Source organism: Ranitomeya imitator, chromosome 5 (assembly GCF_032444005.1).
Source record: "Ranitomeya imitator isolate aRanImi1 chromosome 5, aRanImi1.pri, whole genome shotgun sequence".
Classification (NCBI taxonomy): Eukaryota; Metazoa; Chordata; class Amphibia; order Anura; family Dendrobatidae; genus Ranitomeya; species Ranitomeya imitator.
This window is the reverse complement of record NC_091286.1, coordinates 602,604,077-602,625,899: the sequence shown is the minus strand read 5'-3', so window position 1 is coordinate 602,625,899 and position 21,823 is coordinate 602,604,077. Positions and strand designations below refer to the sequence as shown.

The 21,823-nt window shown below is 46.3% G+C and overlaps 1 protein-coding gene across 1 annotated transcript; it reads left to right on the top strand.

The window, feature by feature from the left end:
- Positions 1–7,760: 7,760 nt before the first annotated feature.
- On the top strand, positions 7,761–15,189 carry FAM110C (family with sequence similarity 110 member C). The gene has a single exon (XM_069727985.1). The coding sequence runs from the start codon at positions 7,826–7,828 to the stop codon at positions 8,717–8,719; it is 894 nt and encodes a 297-aa protein (XP_069584086.1). The 5' UTR covers positions 7,761–7,825; the 3' UTR covers positions 8,720–15,189.
- The last annotated feature ends 6,634 nt before the right edge of the window (positions 15,190–21,823 follow it).

Sequence of the window (21,823 nt, the reverse complement as noted above, 5' to 3'; positions counted from 1 at the left end):
TCGTTGGTCGCTGGAGAGCTGTCTGTGTGACAGCTCTCCAGCGACCAAACAGCGACGCTGCAGTGATCGACATCGTTGTCGGTATCGCTGCAGCGTCGCTGAGTGTGAAGGTACCTTTATCATGACCTCCACTGTTCCTGGTAGCTGCCATTTCTTAATTTCATTCCGAACTGAGAAAAAGACAACTTGAAGCCATTTTGTTATCCTCTTATAAGATCTCCTGCTTTGTGGGCCTCCACCATTTTCAGTGTGCTAAGCCGCTGCTTAAAAAAAAACATGGCTGCTGTTTTTGGCACAAGGTTAGAGGAGGCTGGTTTTCTTTTAAATCTCTGAAATTTTCATCACCCGGAACCCGGGCTTTCCTAACCATGATAGTGAACAATCCATAACCCTAACAGGCTAATTAAGTTCTGAAACCTTGGTCAAAGTTATCTGAGCACACACACCTCCGAGGGTGCCCAAACATATGCATCGGCCAAGATTCCTTTTTCTAATTTTTAAAAAGAATATAGATATATTTTTTGTTGCCTTAAATATAAAGTAAATGTGCCATCTTTAACTTTAGGCCCTTTAGAGATCATTTCATCTTCAACTTGCTTAACTGTTCCCAATAACAGTAATTTTGACCAGGGGTGCCCAAACGTTTACATGTCACTGTAGCCATACTACGAGTGCTCCAATTGATCTTATAATTTTTTTTTGCCAGAGACCCATATGGGGCTTTTCAAAGTCTGATTTTTTTGTGTAGACAAAACTTGAAGATATTGTCTGATTTTGTGACATCTGTGTAATGCCCATATTTTTATGGACTGGTAAGCTGAATTAATAGGTGTTGTAAAAAGATGCACCAAACTGATCGAACAGCATTAACCACTTTGATATATTTGGTGCATTTTAATACTGTCTAGTCTTGTGGGGCTGCATAACACCATTTTAGTATATATATATAACCTTAAAAGATTATGGGCATGCACGACATATATATGTCAAAGGTGGACTTCAAATAAAATCCTGGAAAAAGAAAAACACATGGGCAAGGACATAACACAGCACAGAGCATGCTTGGATAATATGTGATCCGAGCACATTCGCTCATCACTAGCCACCAGTCGTCGTTCAACTCATTCCCCATTGTCATTCAACTCCTTCAGCAGATGAATGGATTTTTTTTTATTACATTTTTGAGTGCAATATGATTTTTGAACCGTTTTGTTTTATAGAGACGCTCATGGGAACCTCCCCCACCCAGATTTTCAAAATTGCTTCTTCTCGAAAAAACACACCAAATATGTAGAAGAAATGCCACAAGAATTGGAGGTTTTGCTTTTTATATTTCGTCAATTTTCATCTAACATACGTCCGCAGCATTTTTTTTTTAAACACACATTTACTTGATATATTCAGATGGGAAAAATGCGAAGAAAAACGAACCCAAGCATATACCAAAGGGTAGATGCACACGTAGGGGATTTTGGTGCAAATACGTGTAATGGTAGATTTTCTATCCATAATTTTTGGGCAAAATTCCTTTTGCATATTACAAAACCAGAATTGTGGATGAGATTTTACAAAATTGTATTCATGCACTGTAGGGAAAGTCTGCAGCGGAAAGTGAGTGGTGGTGAAGATTTGAGACCCCCAACATGTATATTTATACTGCGGATATCCCCTCGGATTTCGCCCTTTGCCATGCAAGCGATTTTGAGAGTCCACAGTTGTTCAGTCCCATATATATGCCAAAACATACTGATAGGGAATGCAGATTGTGAGCCGGACAGTGCCGATAATGTCTGTGAAGTGTTTTGGAATTAATGGCGCTATATAAGTGAGGAAAATAAATTAAAGTTTTTTTATTATTATTTATTTATATAAAATGATTAATTCCAAGGTGCTGTACATGAAAAAGGGGTTACATACAGAGTTATAGATATCGTTTACAGTAAACAAATTTACAATGACAGACTGGTACAGAGGGGAGAGGACCCTGTCCTAGCGGGCTTACATTCTACGGGATAATGGGGAAGAGACAGAAGGTCGGGGGTGCGGCAGCACTGGTGGTGGTGAGGCAGCAGCTCTGGTGGTGGTGAGGCGGCAGCTCGGAGGGTGATGGTGAGGCGGCAGCTCAGGTGGTGGTGAAGCGGCAGAATGGTTATTGCAGGCTGTAGGCTTTGCTGAAGAGATGGGTCTTCAGGTTCCGTCTGAAGGATCTGAGGGCGGTGGATAATCGGACGTGTTGAGGCGTGGAATTCCAAAGGATGGGGGATATTCGGGAGAAATCTTGGAGGCGATTGTGCGAGGAACGAATAAGTGTGGAGGAGAGTAGGAGGTCTTGGGAGGATCGAAGATTGCGTGAGGGAAGATATTGGGAGATTAGTTCAGAGATATATGGAGGAGACAGGTTGTGGATGGCTTTGTAGATCAGTGTTAGTAGTTTGAACTGGATTCATTGGGGAATTGGGAGCCAGTGGAGGGATTTGCAGAGGGGAGAAACAGGGGAGTAGCGAGGAGAGAGGTGGGTTAGCCGGGCAGCAGAGTTGAGGACAGACTGGAGAGGTGCAAGAGAGTTAGCGGGGAGGCCACAGAGGAGGGTGTTGCAGTAATTGAGGCTTGAGATGATGAGGGTATGCACAAGAGTTTTAGTAGATTGAGGGCTGAGGAAGGGACTGATTCTGGCAATATTTTTGAGTTGCAAGGAGTTTGTATGTTCTCCCCGTGTTTGCATGGGTTTCCTCCGGGAAGTTCGGTTTCCTCCCACATTCCAAAGACATACTGATAGGGAATTTAGATTGTGAGCCCCAGCTCACAGCGATGATAATGTGTGCAAACTGTAAAGCGCTGTGGAATATGTTAGAGCTATATAAAAATAAAGATTATTATTATTTAAAGTTGGAGGCTACAGGAGGTGGCGATAGTTTGGACGTGTGGTTTGAAGGACAGGGCAGAGTCGAGAGTTACTCCAAGGCAGCGGATTTCAGGTACTGGATTAATAATAATAATTATTATTATTAAGGCAGCGGATTTCAGGTACGGGAGAGAGCGTGATGCCGTTTACCATAATAGATAGGTCGGGTAGGGGAGATACGCGAGATGGAGGAAAGATGATGAGTTCGATTTTGTCTACATTGAGTTTTAGGAAGCGAAAAGTGAAGAAGGAGGATATGGCTGATGGACACTACGGTATTCTGGACAGCAGAGAGGTGACATCTGGGCCAGAGAGGTAGATCTCAGTGTTGTCCGCATACAGGTGGCACTGGATGCCATGGGACTTTATGAGTTGTCCTAGGCCAAGGGTATAGATGGATAAAAGTAGGGGCCCTAGAACAAAGCCTTGAGGGACCCCAACAGAGAGAGGGTGGGATGAGGAGGTGATGTGGGAGTGGAAAATACTAAATGTGCGGTCAGAAAGGTATGAGGCGATCAAGGACAGGGCAAGGCCTTTGATGCCAATGGAAGAAAGAATCTGTAGCAGTAGGCAGTGGTTGACTGTGTCAAAGGCAGAGGACAGGTCGAGAAGGAGGAGGATGGAGAACTTTCTGTTAGCTTTGGCTGTAAGTCATTAGTAATTTTGGTCAGGGCAGTTCCAGTGGAGTGGTGGGGGCGGAAGCCAGATTGGAGGTTGTCAAGGAGAGAGTTAGATGAGAGGTGGGAGGAAAGTTGAGCATGGACATGCTGCTCAAGGAGTTTTGAAGCAAACGATAGCAGTGATATGGGCGATAGCTGGGCATAGCAGTTGGGTCAAGGTTAGCGTTTTTGAGGATGGGTGTGATGGTGGCATGTTTGAAAGGCAGAGGGGAAGATACCAGAAGATAGCGATAGATTGAAGAGATGGGTTAGGGCTGGAATGGGCGTGTTAATGAGGCTGGGGAGCAGGTGGGAAGGGATGGGGTCAAGTGCACAGGTGTTGAGGTGTGATTTGGAAAGGAGGTGAGTAAGCTCTCCTTCAGTGATGTTGGAGACAGTGGCGTAGGAAGGGGGGTGCGGGGGGGGCGGTCTGCCCCGGGCGGCACAATGCGGGGGGCGGCCGGCGCTGCAGGAGAAGAAAAAAAAAAAAAAAAAAGACGCCCCTTTAAATCTTCGGGCGGCGCCGTCCGCCGCCACGACCAGGGCCAGCTCCCCCCACCACCGGACCCCGCCCCCCGCTCTATACTCACCTCTCCTGGTTCCTGCGGCGCCGGCAGCTCCAGCGTCCTCTGACTCTGCGACGTCTCAGAGCAGAGGGCGCGATGACGTCACTACTGTGCGCGCCGCTCTGCCTCTCTGTCCTGAGCGTCGCAGAGCCGGAGAGACGCTGACTGCACCGGACCTGCGCTAGGAACGGGAGAGGTGAGGATTTTACTTTTTTTTTTTTTTCTTTATGTCTGACTGTCTGGGGCTGGGGCAATGCTGGACACACTGGGGCAATACTGGAGACCATGGGGCAGATTGCTGGACACACTGGGGCAATACATGAGACCATGGGGCAGATTGCTGGACACACTGGGGCAATACAGGAGACCATGGGGCAGATTGCTGGACACACTGGGGCAATACAGGAGACCATGGGGCAGATTGCTGGACACACTGGGGCAATACTGGAGACCATGGGGCAGAATGCTGGACACACTGGGGCAATACAGGAGACCATGTGGCAGAATGCTGGACACACTGGGGCAATACAGGAGACCATGGGGCAGATTGCTGGACACACTGGGGCAATACTGGAGACCATGGGGCAGAATGCTGGACACACTGGGGAAATACTGGAGACTATGGGGCAGATTGCTGGACACACTGAATACTGGAGACCATGGGGCAGATTTCAGGACACATTGAGGCAATGCTGGAGACCCTGGGCAGACTTCTGGACATACTGGGGCAATACTGGAGACCATGGGGCAGATTGCTGGACACACCGGGGCAATACTGGAGACCATGGGGCAGAATGCTGGACACACTGGGGCAATACAGGAGACCATGGGGCAGATTGCTGGATACACCGGGGCAATACTGGAGACCATGGGGCAGAATGCTGGACACACTGGGGCAATACAGGAGACCATGGGGCAGATTGCTGGACACACTGGGGCAATACTGGAGACCCTGGGGCAGATTTCTGGACACATTGAGGCAATGCTGGAGACCCTGGGGCAGACTTCTGGACACACTGGGGCAATGCTGGACAGGACACACTGGGGGTAATATGCTGGACACACTGGGGCAATGCTGGACACTGGGGGTAATATGCTGGACACACTGGGGCAGACTGCTGGACACACTGGGGAAAGGCTGGACACTGGGGCAGATTGCTGGACACACTGGGGGCAGTGCTGGACATACTGGGGCAGATTGCTGGACACACTGGGGGTAATATGCTGGACACACTGGGGCAGATTGCTGGACAACATGGGGGTAATATGCTGGACACACTGGGGCAGATTGCTGGACAACATGGGGGTAATATGCTGGACACACTGGGGGCAGGACTTGAGGCATGGGCAGAATGTAGATACGGGGCATGATTGGAGACACGGGGCAGGATTGGATCATGGGGCAGGACGGATACGATGGAGGCTGGTGGGGCAGGATGTGGAGATCATATGGGGTAGAATGGATACTCATGAGGGCAGGATGCGAGAACATATGGCTGGAGCCAGGAATGAGAAACGGGGCCAGGGTGGGGAATATTATTACCATAGGGGCTAATTAAGGGATATTATTACTGCAGTGATGTATTTATTTTATTTTTTGAGTATACTGTTTTAAATGGGGGGCGGTCCTGTTACTGTGCAGAGTGACACTATATCACCTTTTTTTCTTCATGTGATGTAATGTAGAAGTTGTGAAAAATTAAGTAATGTGTTCTGCAAGCGGAGCTCGAGATAACTGTGTTATTTCCTGCAGAAACGAGTCCTGGCTGGAAGGAATGATGGCGGTCTGTGCTGGATGAAAGATGAAGGACTTCACCTAGAGACGTCACTGGTGAGTCAGTGTTACCTATACACTGACACTAAACACTGTATACTATATAGAGGTCCTGTGTATAATGTCACCAGTGATCTCTGTATTACCTCTACACAGACACTGCATACTAAGTACAGATCTCCTGTGAATACTGGCACTTATGGTGATAGTATTGTGGTTTTTTTTTTATTACTGATCAGTATTGTAGTATTCAGTCACTATGTGGTGGTAATATGTGGTCTGGAAATGGTGTTGTGGTATTTGTCCCTTGTATGTAGTATTATTCGGTCACTATGTGGCCTGGTCATGGTGTGGTGGTATTAAGTCACAGGTGTGGCATGTGGGGGTGACACCATTAGGCCCAGTTTAAGTTCTACAAAACAGGAAAACCGTTTTTGGTAACCTTTGTGTGTATTGAGCCGGGGGGGGGGGGGGGGGGGAGGCGCCAAACTCGGGAACAGCCCCGGGCGGCAAAAGCTCTAGCTACGCCTCTGGTTGGAGAGGGAAGTTTGTTTAAAAAAAAATATGTACGAAGCCTTCAATGCAGATCATTGCCGAATTGCTGTGAATTCCACCTTTCATCTATATTCGCAGTAAGAATAACCATTTCAATCTCTACGCCGCTGGTCAATTTAGAAAATGTCCTAAACGTGTAGATGAGACTTATGATTGAATGATCTGCTAAGCTGATTCTGACTTAGCGTAGGTTCACACAAGCGGATAAAACGTTGTTCAGCGTTTCATCCAGAAAAGTGGGAAGATATTTTTCTCACTTGTCATATTTATGCAATGTTTTTTGTTTCTTTTTACAGCTATTAATCATTTACAGTTTCCTATGTTAGAGAACTGCAATGTCAAAATCAGACGCTGTGCTGTGACTCTATATGGCTGGTTGTTCTTACACCCATAGACTTAAAAGATCTGATTTCCAGGGGAAAATCCTGAAAAAATGAGTTCATCTGCATGGTCCCATTGAATAACATTGGTCCGAGTGCGAGATTTTTTTAATGGGACAATATAAGTACGATCATGTGCACAAGCCCTTAGGCTTCATCCACACCATCAGTATGTGGTCAGTATGTTACCTCAGTATTTGTAAGGCAAAACCACAAGTGGAACAGTCAGAGGGAAAGTATAATAGAAGTGTCTGTGATTTCATGGGTCCACAGACTTTAGTGGGTCATTTTGACCCCTGATTCGGATTAAAAACATGTTTCCGTGATTTTGGGGGACAGTCAGCAAAAAAAAAACCGGACATGCGAACAGTCCCCCATAGACTATAATGGGTGCGTGCTCTAGCCGTAAAGTCACAGAAAACGTATGTGGAAACCAGAACTCCTGACGCAGGTGTGAACAGCCTCGTAATACCCTCACAGAGCGCAGCTAACGCCCCACTGTCACAGTGGTACCCCCACAAGTGTCAGTCCAAGGGCGGGCACCATTGGTGGCAGAGGGGCCACCACCACGTCCAGTGGGCAGTGTGAGGAGCTATTGGACTGCAGAGGGCCCATATATCGCTCAGCACAGGGGCCCCTCCTCTGTACGTCCCCCTGTGGTCGTGCAGGGAAGCTCAGTACATGACAGGTGTGAGTGTCGTGGAATAACACGGCCATTTTGCTGGGACTATCGGTCCCACTCGGGTTTGCACACTTCTGACATCCTGAAAAAAAAACCACGCGGGCGGGGACGCAGCACAGCGTTGTGATCAGTGCAGGGATGATGAACGCGTGCCGGCCACGCCCCCTGCTAACGGCGCCCGCTGATTGGTGGAGGCGGGAGCAGTAATCTGCCTGTGCCAGAGGAGAGCAGCGGCAGACACGGCAGAGCCCGGGCGGCGTGTGGTCACCGGCAGCGCTCTCACCTGTGCACTGCGAGCAGCGAGACTATGCCCACTGAGGTGATGAGCGCGGTGAGGATGCAGCCCATGGCGCAGCTGCAGCACCACAGCCCGGTGCTGCCCATACGGCTGCTCACCCGGGGCCCCGAGTACCTGCGCCGGCAGATAGAGACCGGCACCCCGGCCCGGGGCACCCTGAGCGCGGTGGAGCGGCTGGCGGCAGATAAGGCCAAGTACGTGAAGAGCCCGAAGGTGACGGGCAGCTCGGCGTCAGAGAGCAGCAGCGCCAGCAGCTCCAGGGGCAGCAGCAGGAGCCAGCAGGAGGCGGACAGCACCCCCGGCTCCCTCCCCGGGGCCCCGGTCCGGAGGGGCAGCAGCAAGAGGCTGTTCCGGCCGGACTCCCTGGTCATCTACCGGCAGAAGAGCCGCGGAGAGGCGGAGGAGGCGCGGAGCGGGCTGGTCAGGAGGCTCTTCCTGGGCGGCGCCAAGGAGAAGGCCCTGGTCGCTCTGGCGCCCCCTAGTGCGGAGTGTCGGGACGAGCCGCGCCCCCGGACCGGCCTGCACCGATCCCAGTCCGACATCAGCTCCCGGTACTCCCGATCCTTCTCCGATTTTGACACGTTCTTCAAGTACTGCGGCCTGGAGCCCGAGGTGGTGGAGGAGCTGGGCAAGGAGCGCTTCGTGGCGGCCCCGGAGGACGCGCTGGAGCCCGCGGGTGGGCACCGGCTGCGCAGTGCCAGTGTGGCCACATCGGACAGCGGCTTCAGCAGGAGGAGCGGGGGCAGCGCCGGGGCTCTGCAGGAGGACGAGCCGCTCAGCGGGCACCTCCCGGGCGGCAACAGCAACACGTCCGTCATCGAGCGCAATGCCCGGATCATCAAGTGGCTGTACAGCTGCAAGAAGGCCAAGGAGACCCGGGGGGCATCGCCCGACCTGCCCTGAGCCCCACCGGGCCCGCCGACACTCCTTACTGGCACTTGTAGTGCCACACCATCCAGCAGCCTGTGTGCCAAGGGGCAGCGATGGCAGGAGCTGCTGGACAGCGACCGGCCGCCATGGGAGCTGGGATCCGAACACTGGGGGCTTCTACCGGGGGCTGCCACCCACCCGTGCTGTACGTGTGTGGATAATCCTGGATGGGGTTAATTTATGTTACAATATATCAGATTGTTTATGATCACAGATGTAGCAGAGGATTCATCCTGCCACCAGGGCACTGACCTGCAGTCCCATGTAAGCGAATCCTGGCATCCTCCGCTCTGCTACATCTCTATTACTACAGACATGGAGGATCTGAGCGACCTGTGTGTGTCATCCCGCCAATCTACTAAATGATCCAATCACCAAACAGAATAATATTGTGAAATGCTTCCTATACAAGCGATAGTAATCCAATGATATCCTGGGGGGTAGAGACCCCCCACTGCTGGCCGAAAAATGTATCAAGTCTTTGTTTATGGTGGTTAGACCTGTCCTAAAAGCATCAATGTCACATTACTCCAGGGTCTGTCATATTCATCTATGGCCAGTAACAATGCTGTGTTATGGGATTGTTATTTAAGCAGTTTTCCAAGAGAATGATATAGCAGCCGCCCCAGGACACCGGATAATCCTGCGTGTCTGCAGAGGTTGTGTTATCATTTATTTATTCTACTGATCGGTAGAAACACGGACCAATAACATTTCTCTTTGTCAGACTCCATTTCCTTCCCTGGGATATTAGCAACAGCGTCGCTCTCTTTTCCCATGAATGCAGCCGGTGATTGTATAGAAATGATGGTGGTGATGATCCCAGGAGGCAGCGGACTGACGGGAGATCACAGATTAGGGGACAGAAGGATCGCTCATGTTCAACTAGAGATTATTTACATTTATATATATATATGTCTCCTAATCTGGCACCTATAAAAATGATGGGATTTTACCTTGTTGGTAAGGGGCTGTACAGGAGATATATTCCTACATAACTCGCCATGTTTTCTGGCAGCTGACGTTTCTGGTTTCACCAGTCTACTGTTGAGAATTCTGATTGGGCTATGTTCACACATTGCGTTCTTGGTAGCATTTTTTTTTTTTACAGTACCAGCAAAAGGTATGAGATTTCAGAAATGTGATTATTTTTTTACTGGAAAACTGCAGTGTTTTATAAATCTGCAGCATGACCATTCTTTCAGCATTTTTTCACCCGTAAATGCAATGCGTTAAAAAAAAAAACGCAGCAGAATTTTCACAGCATTTTTTATGTTTTTTAGGAAATAAAACTCATGTACTTTAGAAAAAGCAGACATGTAATCCTCACCTGAAAAACGGTAAAAAAAATGGTCTTTGTAAATGACTCGTTTTGGATGCAGAAAAAAAAACCTGCAGCCAAAAGCCTGTGTGTGAATATAGCCGTGCTGTATAAGATATCAGTGTTTAACAGACGTCATGTAAAATAGCCAAAATATTAAACAGCTGCCGATAGAAAACCAATCGGATCACAGCTTTCATATTACTGAAGAAAGTTGGATGATGAAGTAAGCTTTCTGGTTCGTGGCTATGGGGTGCTTGCCACCAGTTTTTGCCTATGAGGTCTTTATATTTTTTGGCTCATGCTTGCATGTGACACAGGATAGGAGTGTAGATTAGGGATTTAGTGAAGTCACCATATGTATAATCTGTTCTTTCTGACTTTTTTGCATGGAATGTGGATTTTAGCTGACAAGTTGCCTGCAGCTCTACCATTTGGCTCCAGGCAGGGACTGTGTGGAGTGAATCAGCCTAAATAAACAGAAGAAGACGGTACAGCTCACATGTCACCTGCTTCTGGATCAGCCCGAGACATCCTGGGCTCAAGACGCAGCTCAATTATCCCAGAGCTTTTTTTGAGTAGAAGAAAAAAAGGTATTAGTTTTGAGCAGTTTTCATCTACCCCATCCTTCAGGCAAGGGTTAAATTGGTTGTCCAAGTTTATGAAGAACGCGCTGCTGTGTTTTTTTTTTTTGTTTTTTTTTCCTGGATATATAGCCACCTTTGTCCATGCAATATATGTCTGGTATTACAGACTAGGTATATTCAGTTTATATGCTGCAATACCAGAGACGGCCAAAGGTCAAGTGTGGCGCAGTTTCTGGAGGAAAAAAAGCAATTTTTTTTTCTAATCCTGGTCAACCAGAAGTCGGTAAAATGGCAGCTGTACCCCAACACAATGTCAATGTTTCCCTCAGTAAATAATCCCAGTATTGTAGCAATTTTAACATGACCGGAAGTCGCCATAGAGCCTCAGGCCGTGTTCACACTCCCAGTAATCCTCCATTAGAACGGATCCAGGCACAATCCGTTGACAAAAAATTTATGCAGATACAACTTTCTTGACCAGCTAAAAAAAAAAAAAGGATTTCAGCTGGATCCGTTTTTTTTTAACATTGAGGTGTAAATGGTCATCAGTTTTTCTTTCATTTGAAGGATCCGTTTATTTCTCACTGGATCGTTTTTAAATGGAAGAAAACGTCTGGCTAATGTAACGGATCCATTTTCTGTAGTCTTCAATGTAAAAAAAAAACAAAAAACATCCAGTTGAAATCTGTTTTCGTTGGCAAAATATTTCTCTGCACAATTTTCCTGTTGCCGGATTGCTGCTGGATCCGATGTAACGGAAGATTACTGGCCATGTGAACGCAGGCTGGGGCTATATGACAGATCACTGTAGACCAGGCCGGCCGCCATGTTCCCCAGTCACCTGCACTCTCCTACAGTGTAGCAGCGGCTTACAGCGATCTTTGGCCACGCGACCTGTGTCACAGCCCAAGTTGCCTTGTAGCCGCAGTCTACCGAACTGTTTTTCCTTAAGTCATGTGGAGCCATGCAAATATTTCTCCTGATGGTTTTACTGTTGTTTCCTGACCCTTCACCACTGGCATTGATTTAACGCTCAGGCTGTACCCCATATGTGTAGATACACCAAACTCAGAACTGGCCTGTTGCTACATAGGGTTAGATGGAAGGCTTTGTCAAGTTGGACTCCTGCTTATCTGTGAAGAGGTGTACCACATGTGTGATACATACGTGTGGCCATTTACGCTGGTGACCCTATTATTGCTGGATGTGACCCCATAATTACAGAAGTTAAGCCCAGTGTTTTATTCATGGGGTGCAATATGTAGCACCATTGGTGGATAACACTTTCCCATTATCAGCAGATTCAGCATCTAATCTTACTATATTAATATGCAGCTAAATGTAAGGAGAACCAGGACTAGATCTCATGTACTGGAGCTGGTGTACTGGTTTCTACTGGTCTATGAAGAACCACAAACTATGCATTGGGATGTCCCATTGAACTACGCTTTGCTACCTATCACATATGCATGGTGGCTCAGTGGTTGGCACTGTATGGATGCTCATTGGTTGGCACTGTATGGATGCTCAGTGGTTGGCACTGTATGGATGCTCAGTGGTTGGCACTGTATGGATGCTCAGTGGTTGGCACTGTATGGATGCTCAGTGGTTGGCACTATGGATGCTCAGTGGTTGGCACTGTATGGATGCTCAGTGGTTGGCACTGTTGCTTTGTAGCGCTGTGGTCCTGGATCGAAATCCTACCGAGGACATTTGCAAACAGTTTTTATGTTCTCCCCGTGTTTGCGTGGGTTTTCTCTGGGTTCTCCAGTTTCCTCCCACACTCCAAAGACATAATGATAGGAAGTTTAGATTGGGCACCTACGGGGATAGCGCTGATAATGTCTGTTAGGCGCTGTGGAGTCAATGGCGCTATGCAAGAGAGTAAGGGTACCGTCACACAGTGGCATTTTCATCGCTACGACGGCACGATTTGTGACGTTCCAGCGATATAGTTAAGATCTCACTGTGTCTGACACGCTCCTGCGATCAGGGACCCCGCTGAGAATCGTACGTTGTAGCAGATCGTTTGAAACTTTCTTTCTTTCGTCTAGTGTCCCGCTGTGGCGGCATGATCGCATGGTGTGACAAAGGTGTGCACGATATTGTATATGATGTGCGCATAGTAACCAACGGCTTCTACATCGCAAATACGTCGTGAAGTTATCGCTCCAGCGTCGTGCATTGCAAAGTGTGACAGCAGTCTACGACGCTGGAGCGATATTGTTACGATGCTGGAGCGTCACGGATCGTGCCGTCGTAGCGATCAAAATGCCACTGTGTGACGGTACCCTAAAATAACTAAACTGTTACATAGAGGTATAGATTAGAATCCTGACATTAGCTCGGTAATCCGCATGTGCAGAGCATAAAGACCAATGAGCCCCATGGAGAAAGGATAAAAGTCGGCTAATTGATGTGCTCTTTAATTGCTAATGTCACCTGCTCCCTGTGACCCGGGGCTACTGTCTCTGGTTCTCATCGCCCAAAGTGCTGTAAATGAATCTGCAGATTGCTGAGACTTGTCTTAAGGAGCAGAGAGCTGTTTATACAGAACTGGACGAAAAGGAGTTGTTGTTTTACCATTTATTACACATTCCCACTTGTGGGGAAAACTATGCAGAAAATTGCTCTGCGCACCTTATCACAGGCTGAGCCTTGTTTCCTGCTAGACGTCACCGTGCAGGAAGGATGACTATTTGTGTTTTGTACCTGCTGTTATGGGGAGGGACTGTACCTGTTTTGGAGAGGAAGGTCATGGAATACAAGGACTGTAGGGTATTGGAAAAACATGGATGCTTTCTTCTGGAAACTGCGCCACAACTCAGCCACATTTATGTGGAATAGGGCGAGTTGCACGTACTGGGCGTTTTTCATCTTTTTTTTTTTTTTTTAAGCAAAACCCGATCTCTTGGCATTAAAGAAGCTGCAGATGAAAGCATGTATTCCTTGTTTTTTCCTTCTGCGGTTTTGGCATGCTGATTTGTCTCTTGTGTATGCTGATAAAGTTTATAGTGTACGCTGATAAAGTTTAGTGTTGAATAAAAAAGTCCTATTCTGTAGAATCAGGTTTTGCCACAAAAACACAGCAGAACCTGATACCTGCTTTTTTTTTTTTCTTTTTTCTTTCAGCATTTTTATTCACCACACATTCAAGTCAATGGGTGAAAAACAAAAGAAGTGCCATGCTCTGTCCAAAAAACCATGCAAAGCACAAAATGCTGATGACAAAAAAAAAATCTGTGTGTGTATGAGATATCTGAAATTTGATAGGTTTTGATGGTATTGTAAAACGCAGCGGAAAACTGGCATAAAAACACCCAGAGTGAACTTGGCCTTAAGGGTTGCACTTTCTATAATTAAGTAGCCATAGTTTTCTCATACAGCCTCTTTCCAAGTGATCCTGATAGTATTGGAGACTGTTTCCCTTCTCATACATGGGATCCCTGCTGTGGATCACTGAGGGGTGATCTAAGGATCTCCTTTCCTACTAGTCCCATAAACCCAAGTCACCTTAAATGTGTGTACAAGATGCATAGCACTACAGTTACCTAAGATATATCCTATCAAAATGCAGCATTCCAAACAATAGATCCCATACATACTGTTACTGATAAAAGGATTTACAAAAAATATATAGATCTATTCCATAAAAACGTGTTAAACCTCATTGTATGGGTGAGACGACTGTTAATTTTGTATATTTGACTAATATTGCACCTAGTGACCCCGGCTAATGAGATATGCACACGATGTCTGTTCTTTATATGCAACGGGTGGATTTAATATTTGCATTTCATGGCTTTTTTCACAGCTGATGTGACTTGTTCAATGCAATATTGTTGCGCTGCAATCATGGCTGTAGACACGAATAGCGACACGGCTGCCACATTTTGCAGTTTTTCAAGCTGCGCATTTGTAGTTGTAGCAGAGTTCAATTTGTCAACTTTCGGGGGTTTCATAATTAGTGTATTGTGATTAATCGGTTTACCAGCAGTCCTATGCAGTCACATGTAAATGATATGATACGAGGAGGACATGTGCCAAATCAGCCCTGCTCTGCTACAGCTACGCAATTCATCATTATGGGGCCATTTTCTTTTTTGCTTGCATATATGTGAATACCTTGTACATGTAAGTAGTGACACTGGAAAGTGGAATTTAAGCTATGTATATAAATGTCAATTTCTGGAACATTCCCTTGCTGCTTTCAGATAATCCTTACTCCAGGGCTGTTATATGTTATCCTGACATTATTGCGAGCAGTCTGAATCGACCAAAGTAACTCTGTGGCTTCAGTTGTGGACCATGTAAAGTTCAATGTTCAGAGTTTTATTGTATATCATGCACAGAGGCCAAGGTACTTTTTTTGTATATTTAAGAAAAGCTTTGTTCAATATGTTTTTGTACAGTTTATCTTTTTCTGGTCATGTAAATATGAGTGTGTATATAAGGATTGCATTTCTATGTTATATATCTGTGTGCAGTTGCTCAATGTGTATAGGAGATATATATATATATATATATATATATATATAAAATATATATATATATATATAAAATATATATATATATATATATATATATATATATATATATATATATATATATATAATCTCTCTATAATAAAATTGTTACAATGTTACAGTATTTATAAACTTTGGCTTCTTTCAATGTTTCAATATGCCCCAAGGCCTCATTCAGACGTCCTTGTTCCTGTACACAAAAATAAAATGATCCGACTCTCGCTAGTGTCTTGGGTCCCAGTCTCGCCAGCTTCTTGGGTCTCAGCCTCGCCAGCGTCTTGGGTCTCAGCCTCGCCAGCGTCTTGGGTCTCAGCCTCGCCAGCGTCTTGGGTCTCAGCCTCGCCAGCGTCTTGGGTCCCAGCCTCGCCAGTGTCTTGGGTCCATCTCGCCAGCGTCTTGGGTCCCAGTCTCGCTAGTGTGGCAAATGCTAAGAATAGCGATCACTGTATAGTAGAACATTATGCTCCTTTCCTAATGCACTTTTTTAAATTCTTCATAATTTTCCAGCTCTTGTAGTCTTTGCATAGAAATAATCGTGTACGTATCCACAGGCAGGCAACATGTTCAGACCTAGTTCTGCTCACATGCCCTGCGTCCGTATAAGCAGGACATGCCTGGGTCAGTTTCTGGATGTAAATGGGAATGTTTACATTGACAGCATGCCTAGTTATTGACATGAAAAAATGTTGCAGAACTGTGAATTAAGCTTTAATTGAAATGGTTATCCGGTGAAAAGTTGTTACTTATGCACACAATAACGTACTGATTTTCTGGGAGCCAACTGCTGGGATCAGAACCAGTTGGCAGAAAGGGTCGCACTTCACTTTCAGATTGGATTAGCAGTGCACATGCATTTGGCTTTTACCGGCATCCCTATGAGGCAGTGTTCCCCAAGTCTGGTCCTCAAGAGCCCCCAACAGGTCATGTTTTCAGGATTTCTTTAGTATTGCACAGGTGATAATTGCATCACTTGGACAGGCAAGCATTTAATGACCTGTGCAATACTAAGGAAATCCTCAAAACATGACCTGTTGGTGGCTCTTGAGGACCGGAGTTGGGGAACACTGCTATAAGGAATGATTGGAGCAGCAGTCAAACATCTGAACTGCCCCTCCACGGGAATAAAAGTACCCCTTCGGGGATGAACGTCCCCCCCCCCCCCCCCGTTCTGCCAATTAATGTAGGTCCTAGCAGTCGGATCCCCAATGATCAGTTCTTACCTATACAGTGTATATGTGACCGTGTTTCATCTAAGAACCCCTTTAATGTATACTCAGGAGTAGTTTGTTTTCCTTATTAGTGGTAAAAGGGTATTGAACTGGTTCCCTAGTGCTATACCATAGTATCCCCTCATAGAGCTGGGACAAACCCTGTAAAAGAAATGTCTAGCATCAACCCTTCTAAGCCATCTATATGGTCACACAGATCATAGGAGGCTGAATGAAATGCTTTGATAGCTGTGATCTGATGCCTTATTTCAGAGAAACCCACATTTTTCCTATCGCCACAATAGCACCCTATGAGAGAGGGGATCCGCCCACCATCAGGACAGGAACCTACAGGTTAAAAAGGGGCGGTCCCCCTTGCCACTCTAGTTTTGGGTTCCTGACCTAGATGGGAACAAACAGGTGAAGTCTTACCCAGGTCCATCAGCCTCTGTGCGGTATCTGTGGGAACGGCAGAGACGGGGGCACTGGAAGCAGCATCGGGGGGGGTGTCCTGCTTGCAGACCCCTCCTCATCTGGGCACATGGATGTTGCGATACCAGGGGCTGGGGAATGCCGCCCTGGGTCGCGTGAGCGCAGCGCTTGTTGTGGTGTCTCATCCAGGAATGTAAGCGCTCGTGACCCAGAGGTGAATCCAGGTACTTCCAGGGGAGGAGGTGCGGCTGCAGGACAGTGTGCGGCAGGATATCCTCTGTGGAGGACGCAGAGCACCTTCAGGTGGAGGTGCCCGAGCAGCACAGGAAGAGCAATAGCCGGTCAAGGAGCAGCAGCAGTGTGGTACGGGGGCGGCAGCGTGCAAGCGCCCCAGCGTCACATGGCAATTGACCTCCGGAACCGCTACTCATTGGGTCACCCTTTGGTGAGTGTTGTAAATACGCCTAGTAGCTGATGTGGTCCGTTTCTTGTGATTTGTTATAGGTCAAAAAAGACGGCCAAAACTAAACACAAGCAGTGTGCATTATGCACAGTACCTTTGCCAGATAGCTATGTTAAAAAAAAACTTTGTCAGGCTTGTATTTGCCGAACTTTAGAGGAAGAAGCTCCCCTCCGTACATCGAACCTAAGGGCTGTTATCAGGGAAGAGATCAAATATTCCCTTAAAAGCAGACGGCATGAAAAATCTACTGGGGCTTATCACCAGATTCTAGCCCATCCTTTACAAGAGGGCGAATGTTCAGGCCAGGGCCGGACTAGCCATCGGGCAGTTCTGGCAAATGCCAAGGGTGGGCCGCTGCACGCCGACTCGCCCTTCACCTCCCCCAGTGCCGCCGCTGCCGCATTTAACTATACCGGCGTCTATCCAATAGAAGAGAGAAAAAAAAATGCAGCAACACTTCAAAATCCAGTGACGAGAAAACCTTAGTCCTTTTATTTCAAACGAATTGCATGGACAAGGTAAAGCAAGCAGGTACAGGGCAGATGATACAGGCAGAGAAACAGGACGATGGCCGTTTCGCGTTATGCACACTTCCACGGGTCCAGAGGTCTATGACACCGGTACAGTTGAAAGCAATGATGGAGGAGAGAGCATCACCTGACGCTCCCTCTCCCATTATTCCCTGCTCTGCCTCTGACACTGCTAGTGCGCATGCACCCAGTGTCCCGTGCAGTGGCAGCTGCCAGACAGGAGCAGGGAGCACCGCAGGCACAAGGGGTGGTGAGGTTTTTTTTTTGTTTTTTTTTTTACTGGACTGTGGGGCCATTCTAGGGGGGGGGGGGGGAGGAGAGATGTTGGCTCTGCTGTATACTGCTATGTGGGCTGTGCTATATACTACTGTGTGGGCTCTGCTGTATACTGTGTGGGCTGTGCTACACACTACTATGTGGGCTCTGCTGTATACTGCTATGTGGACTGTGCTATATACTACTGTGTGGGCTCTGCTGTATACTACTATGTGGGCTCTGCTGTATACTACTATGTGGGCTGCTGTATACTGTGTGGGCTGTGCTATATACTACTGTGTGGGCTCTGCTGTATACTGCTATGTGGGCTGTGCTATACACTACTATGTGGGTTCTGCTGTATACTACTATGTGGACTGTGCTATATACTACTGTGTGGGCTCTGCTGTATACTACTATGTGGGCTCTGCTGTATACTACTATGTGGGCAGTGCTGTATACTGCTACATGGACTGTTATCTGCTATGCGGGTTGTGCTATATACTATGGGGGTATATTATATTCTATGGGGGGAGGCCATGTTGTACACTATGTGGCTGTTATAATATACCCCCACAATAGTATATATTCTATGGGGGAGGCTGTGTTATACTATGGGGGGCTGCATTATATATTATGGGGAGGTGGACTATATTATATTCTATGGGGTGCCTGCATTATACTCGGGTGGCTGCATTATACTCGGGTGGCTGCATTATATTCTGTAGGGTGGTGGCTGCATTATACTATATGTGGGCTGCATTATACTGTATCGAGGATTATGGGGAATACGTTATACTATATGAAGAACTATGGGGTGCATTATACTATGGGAAGTGAATTGTACTACATGGATGACTATGGCGGTGCATTATACTATATGCCTATGCCTCATAATACACTATGAGGAGTGTATTATGCTATATGGAGGACTATGAGGAGTGTATTATGCTATATGGAGGACTGAGCAGTGTATTTTAATATATGGAGGACTATAGGGAGTGTATTATACTATATGGAGGACTGTGGTGCACATTATAATGTATGGAGGACTATGGGGTGTATTTTACTAAACAAGTAAAATGCTGCATATTCAGATTTTTTGCTGGATCAAAAATCATTGTTCATAGCAGTGCATCGCCAGCGTAAACTGTAGATGTGCTGCTGATAACATGATACTGTATGGTGATCTGTTATTGATCGTTCTCTCCCATCATTATTTCTCAGCTGGTGGAAAGAGGCCGGGAAACAAGTGTTGAACAACTTCAGTATTGTTGATCAAACTCATTTAGCGGCCTGAACTCAGCGCTTGTAAATACAACCGAAATGCTTTTGTGTGATGTGCAATATGTTAGTATTTGGGGCCCTATTTTCAACTTTGCCTAGGCGTAGGGCCCCACTTTGCCTAAAACCGGCCCTGCCTACAAGTGTACAAAGATATTATACAGTCACCATGTGACAAGTGGGCCTGTGTAACTTCAAATGCCAGGGCTGAATTTTAGCCCCAGTCCGGCCCTGGTTCAGGCTCTTCATCGCCATCCTCTTCAGATGAAGAGGGAAGACCATGCTTTTCCGTAGAAAATATGGATGTATTAGTTAAAGCGGTTTGCAAGACCATGGGGGTTGCAGAGAATAAGGAACCCAGATCAACTCAAGATATTATGTTTGCGGGTTTGTGTAAAAAAAAAAAAAAAAAATCGTAGATCATTTCCGGTGGTTGACAGTTAAAGATCTTGTTAAGCGTGAATGGGATAAGCAGGATAAGGGGTTCTTACCATCATCTGCAAAGAGGAGATACCCCTTTGATGACGAAGTTTTAGCTGAGTGGGTAAAAGTTCCTAAGGTGGACGCAGCGGTGGCTTCCACATCAAAGTCCGCCACCTTACCACTAGAAGATGTAGAAAAACAAAAGTATTCTAATATGCATCATTGGTGGTGCAAATAAATGCTGTAGTATAGATGATGGTATATAATGCTAAACACACACCCATCATTCATGGACAATATGGATAACTGCCAGAACTGTACTACAACCAAAGAAGAAATGCAGTCACTGAATCCACTAAAAGAAGTATCTTTATTATAGACCAATTAAAATTACATATAGAGAACCAAATAAATAGTGCAAATGGGACCAGCAGATGACAAAATACATGCCGCAGGCAACATACAAAAGCAGTCACCCAAGGTACGGTGAACCCAGCAGTGGTCCTTGCCCATTTGACACCATGCGCCCCCTGAGGAAGGTACATCTACCGAAACGCGCGTCGGGGTGTCTCGGTGTTCCCAGCACTGGTCCGGACCCATCGCAGCAGGTAATATGCACAGTGGATTTTGGTGTCCACATGCCTCCCTTTGTATACCTTTGTGTACCACTCATGATATGATGTAGCCTTTTATGGCAGCACTGTTACTATTAGTGGGTGGTTATTATGAGGCTATGTGTGCTTTGTTACGCCAGCTGGGTGGTTCTGGACCGCTGCTGGGTTCACCGTACCTTGGGTGACTGCTTTTGTATGTTGCCTGCGGCATGTATTTTGTCATCTGCTGGTCCCATTTGCACTATTTATTTGGTTCTCTATATGTAATTTTAATTGGTCTATAATAAAGATACTTCTTTTAGTGGATTCAGTGACTGCATTTCTTCTTTGGTTGTAGTACAGTTCTGGCAGTTATCCATATTGTCCATGAATGGTGGGTGTGTGTTTAGCATTATATACCATCATCTATACTACAGCATTTATTTGCACCACCAATGATGCTTATTAGAATACTTTTGTATATTAATTTTTCTGTGTTATGCACAGGTACTCGGTCTCATAGGATGGACTACCGGGCTAAGGAGAAATCCTGGCTTACCCAACTTGACCAGACATTTGGTGTCTGTGGGACCGGTGCACAGCAGTGCAGCGACGACAGATTTAATGACAAATTGGCCTTGGTGAAAGATTCCCTGCTTAAACGCTCTAAATTGTGGTGGAATCGTATTTTCTTAGAAAAATATGTAGCTAATAAGATGATTCCGAGGGGCTTACGGGTTCGTGTGATCCCAACCTTCCCTATTAGCGATGAAACTTTTATTAGTAAATGGGAAGAGGCGAGTAATTTGTGCTCTTTTACGTTAATGCAACTTTTGATTGACCATAATACGGGGAACATTGAGGAATTGGATAGGAAGATCGATGAATTGCAGACCACCATCAAGGCAGAATGCCCAAAGGAGAATTTACAACAATTTGATATTGAATTAGAAAAATCTCTGGATAATCTGGCCAAAAAGATCCAAGAAAACCAGTTGTCTAAACACAACAGGGATCTTAAGGACTACCAGACTAATAGGGTCTATTTATGGAGAAAAGCTACTTTGACACGTGCTCCGTCCGATATCTCCATATCCTCTGCGAGTGGGTTATCTGATGCTTCAGCTGCCTCTGGATCTAGCCGGTTGAGGGATCATACTTATCATCCATACAGGAGACATCTCAGACACCAAATAGAGCCCGAAAATGCTAACAAACGGGTAATCAATCTGAGCCATCATCCGAGCCATCATCCACTTTCTCCTACTGATCTTTCTCTTCTGGGTAGAGGGCTTTCATTCTCACCCACGCCTGAGTTTGATAGATTCACTGTTGTGAAGGATTTAAATCTTTTTGCTAGGTCGTTGCTGCTGAGACGCTATTATTTTAATAATGAGAGTAATTCTCTTTTCTCTACAGAAAAAGAACAAGCTACGTTGAGGATACTGGAGGAGC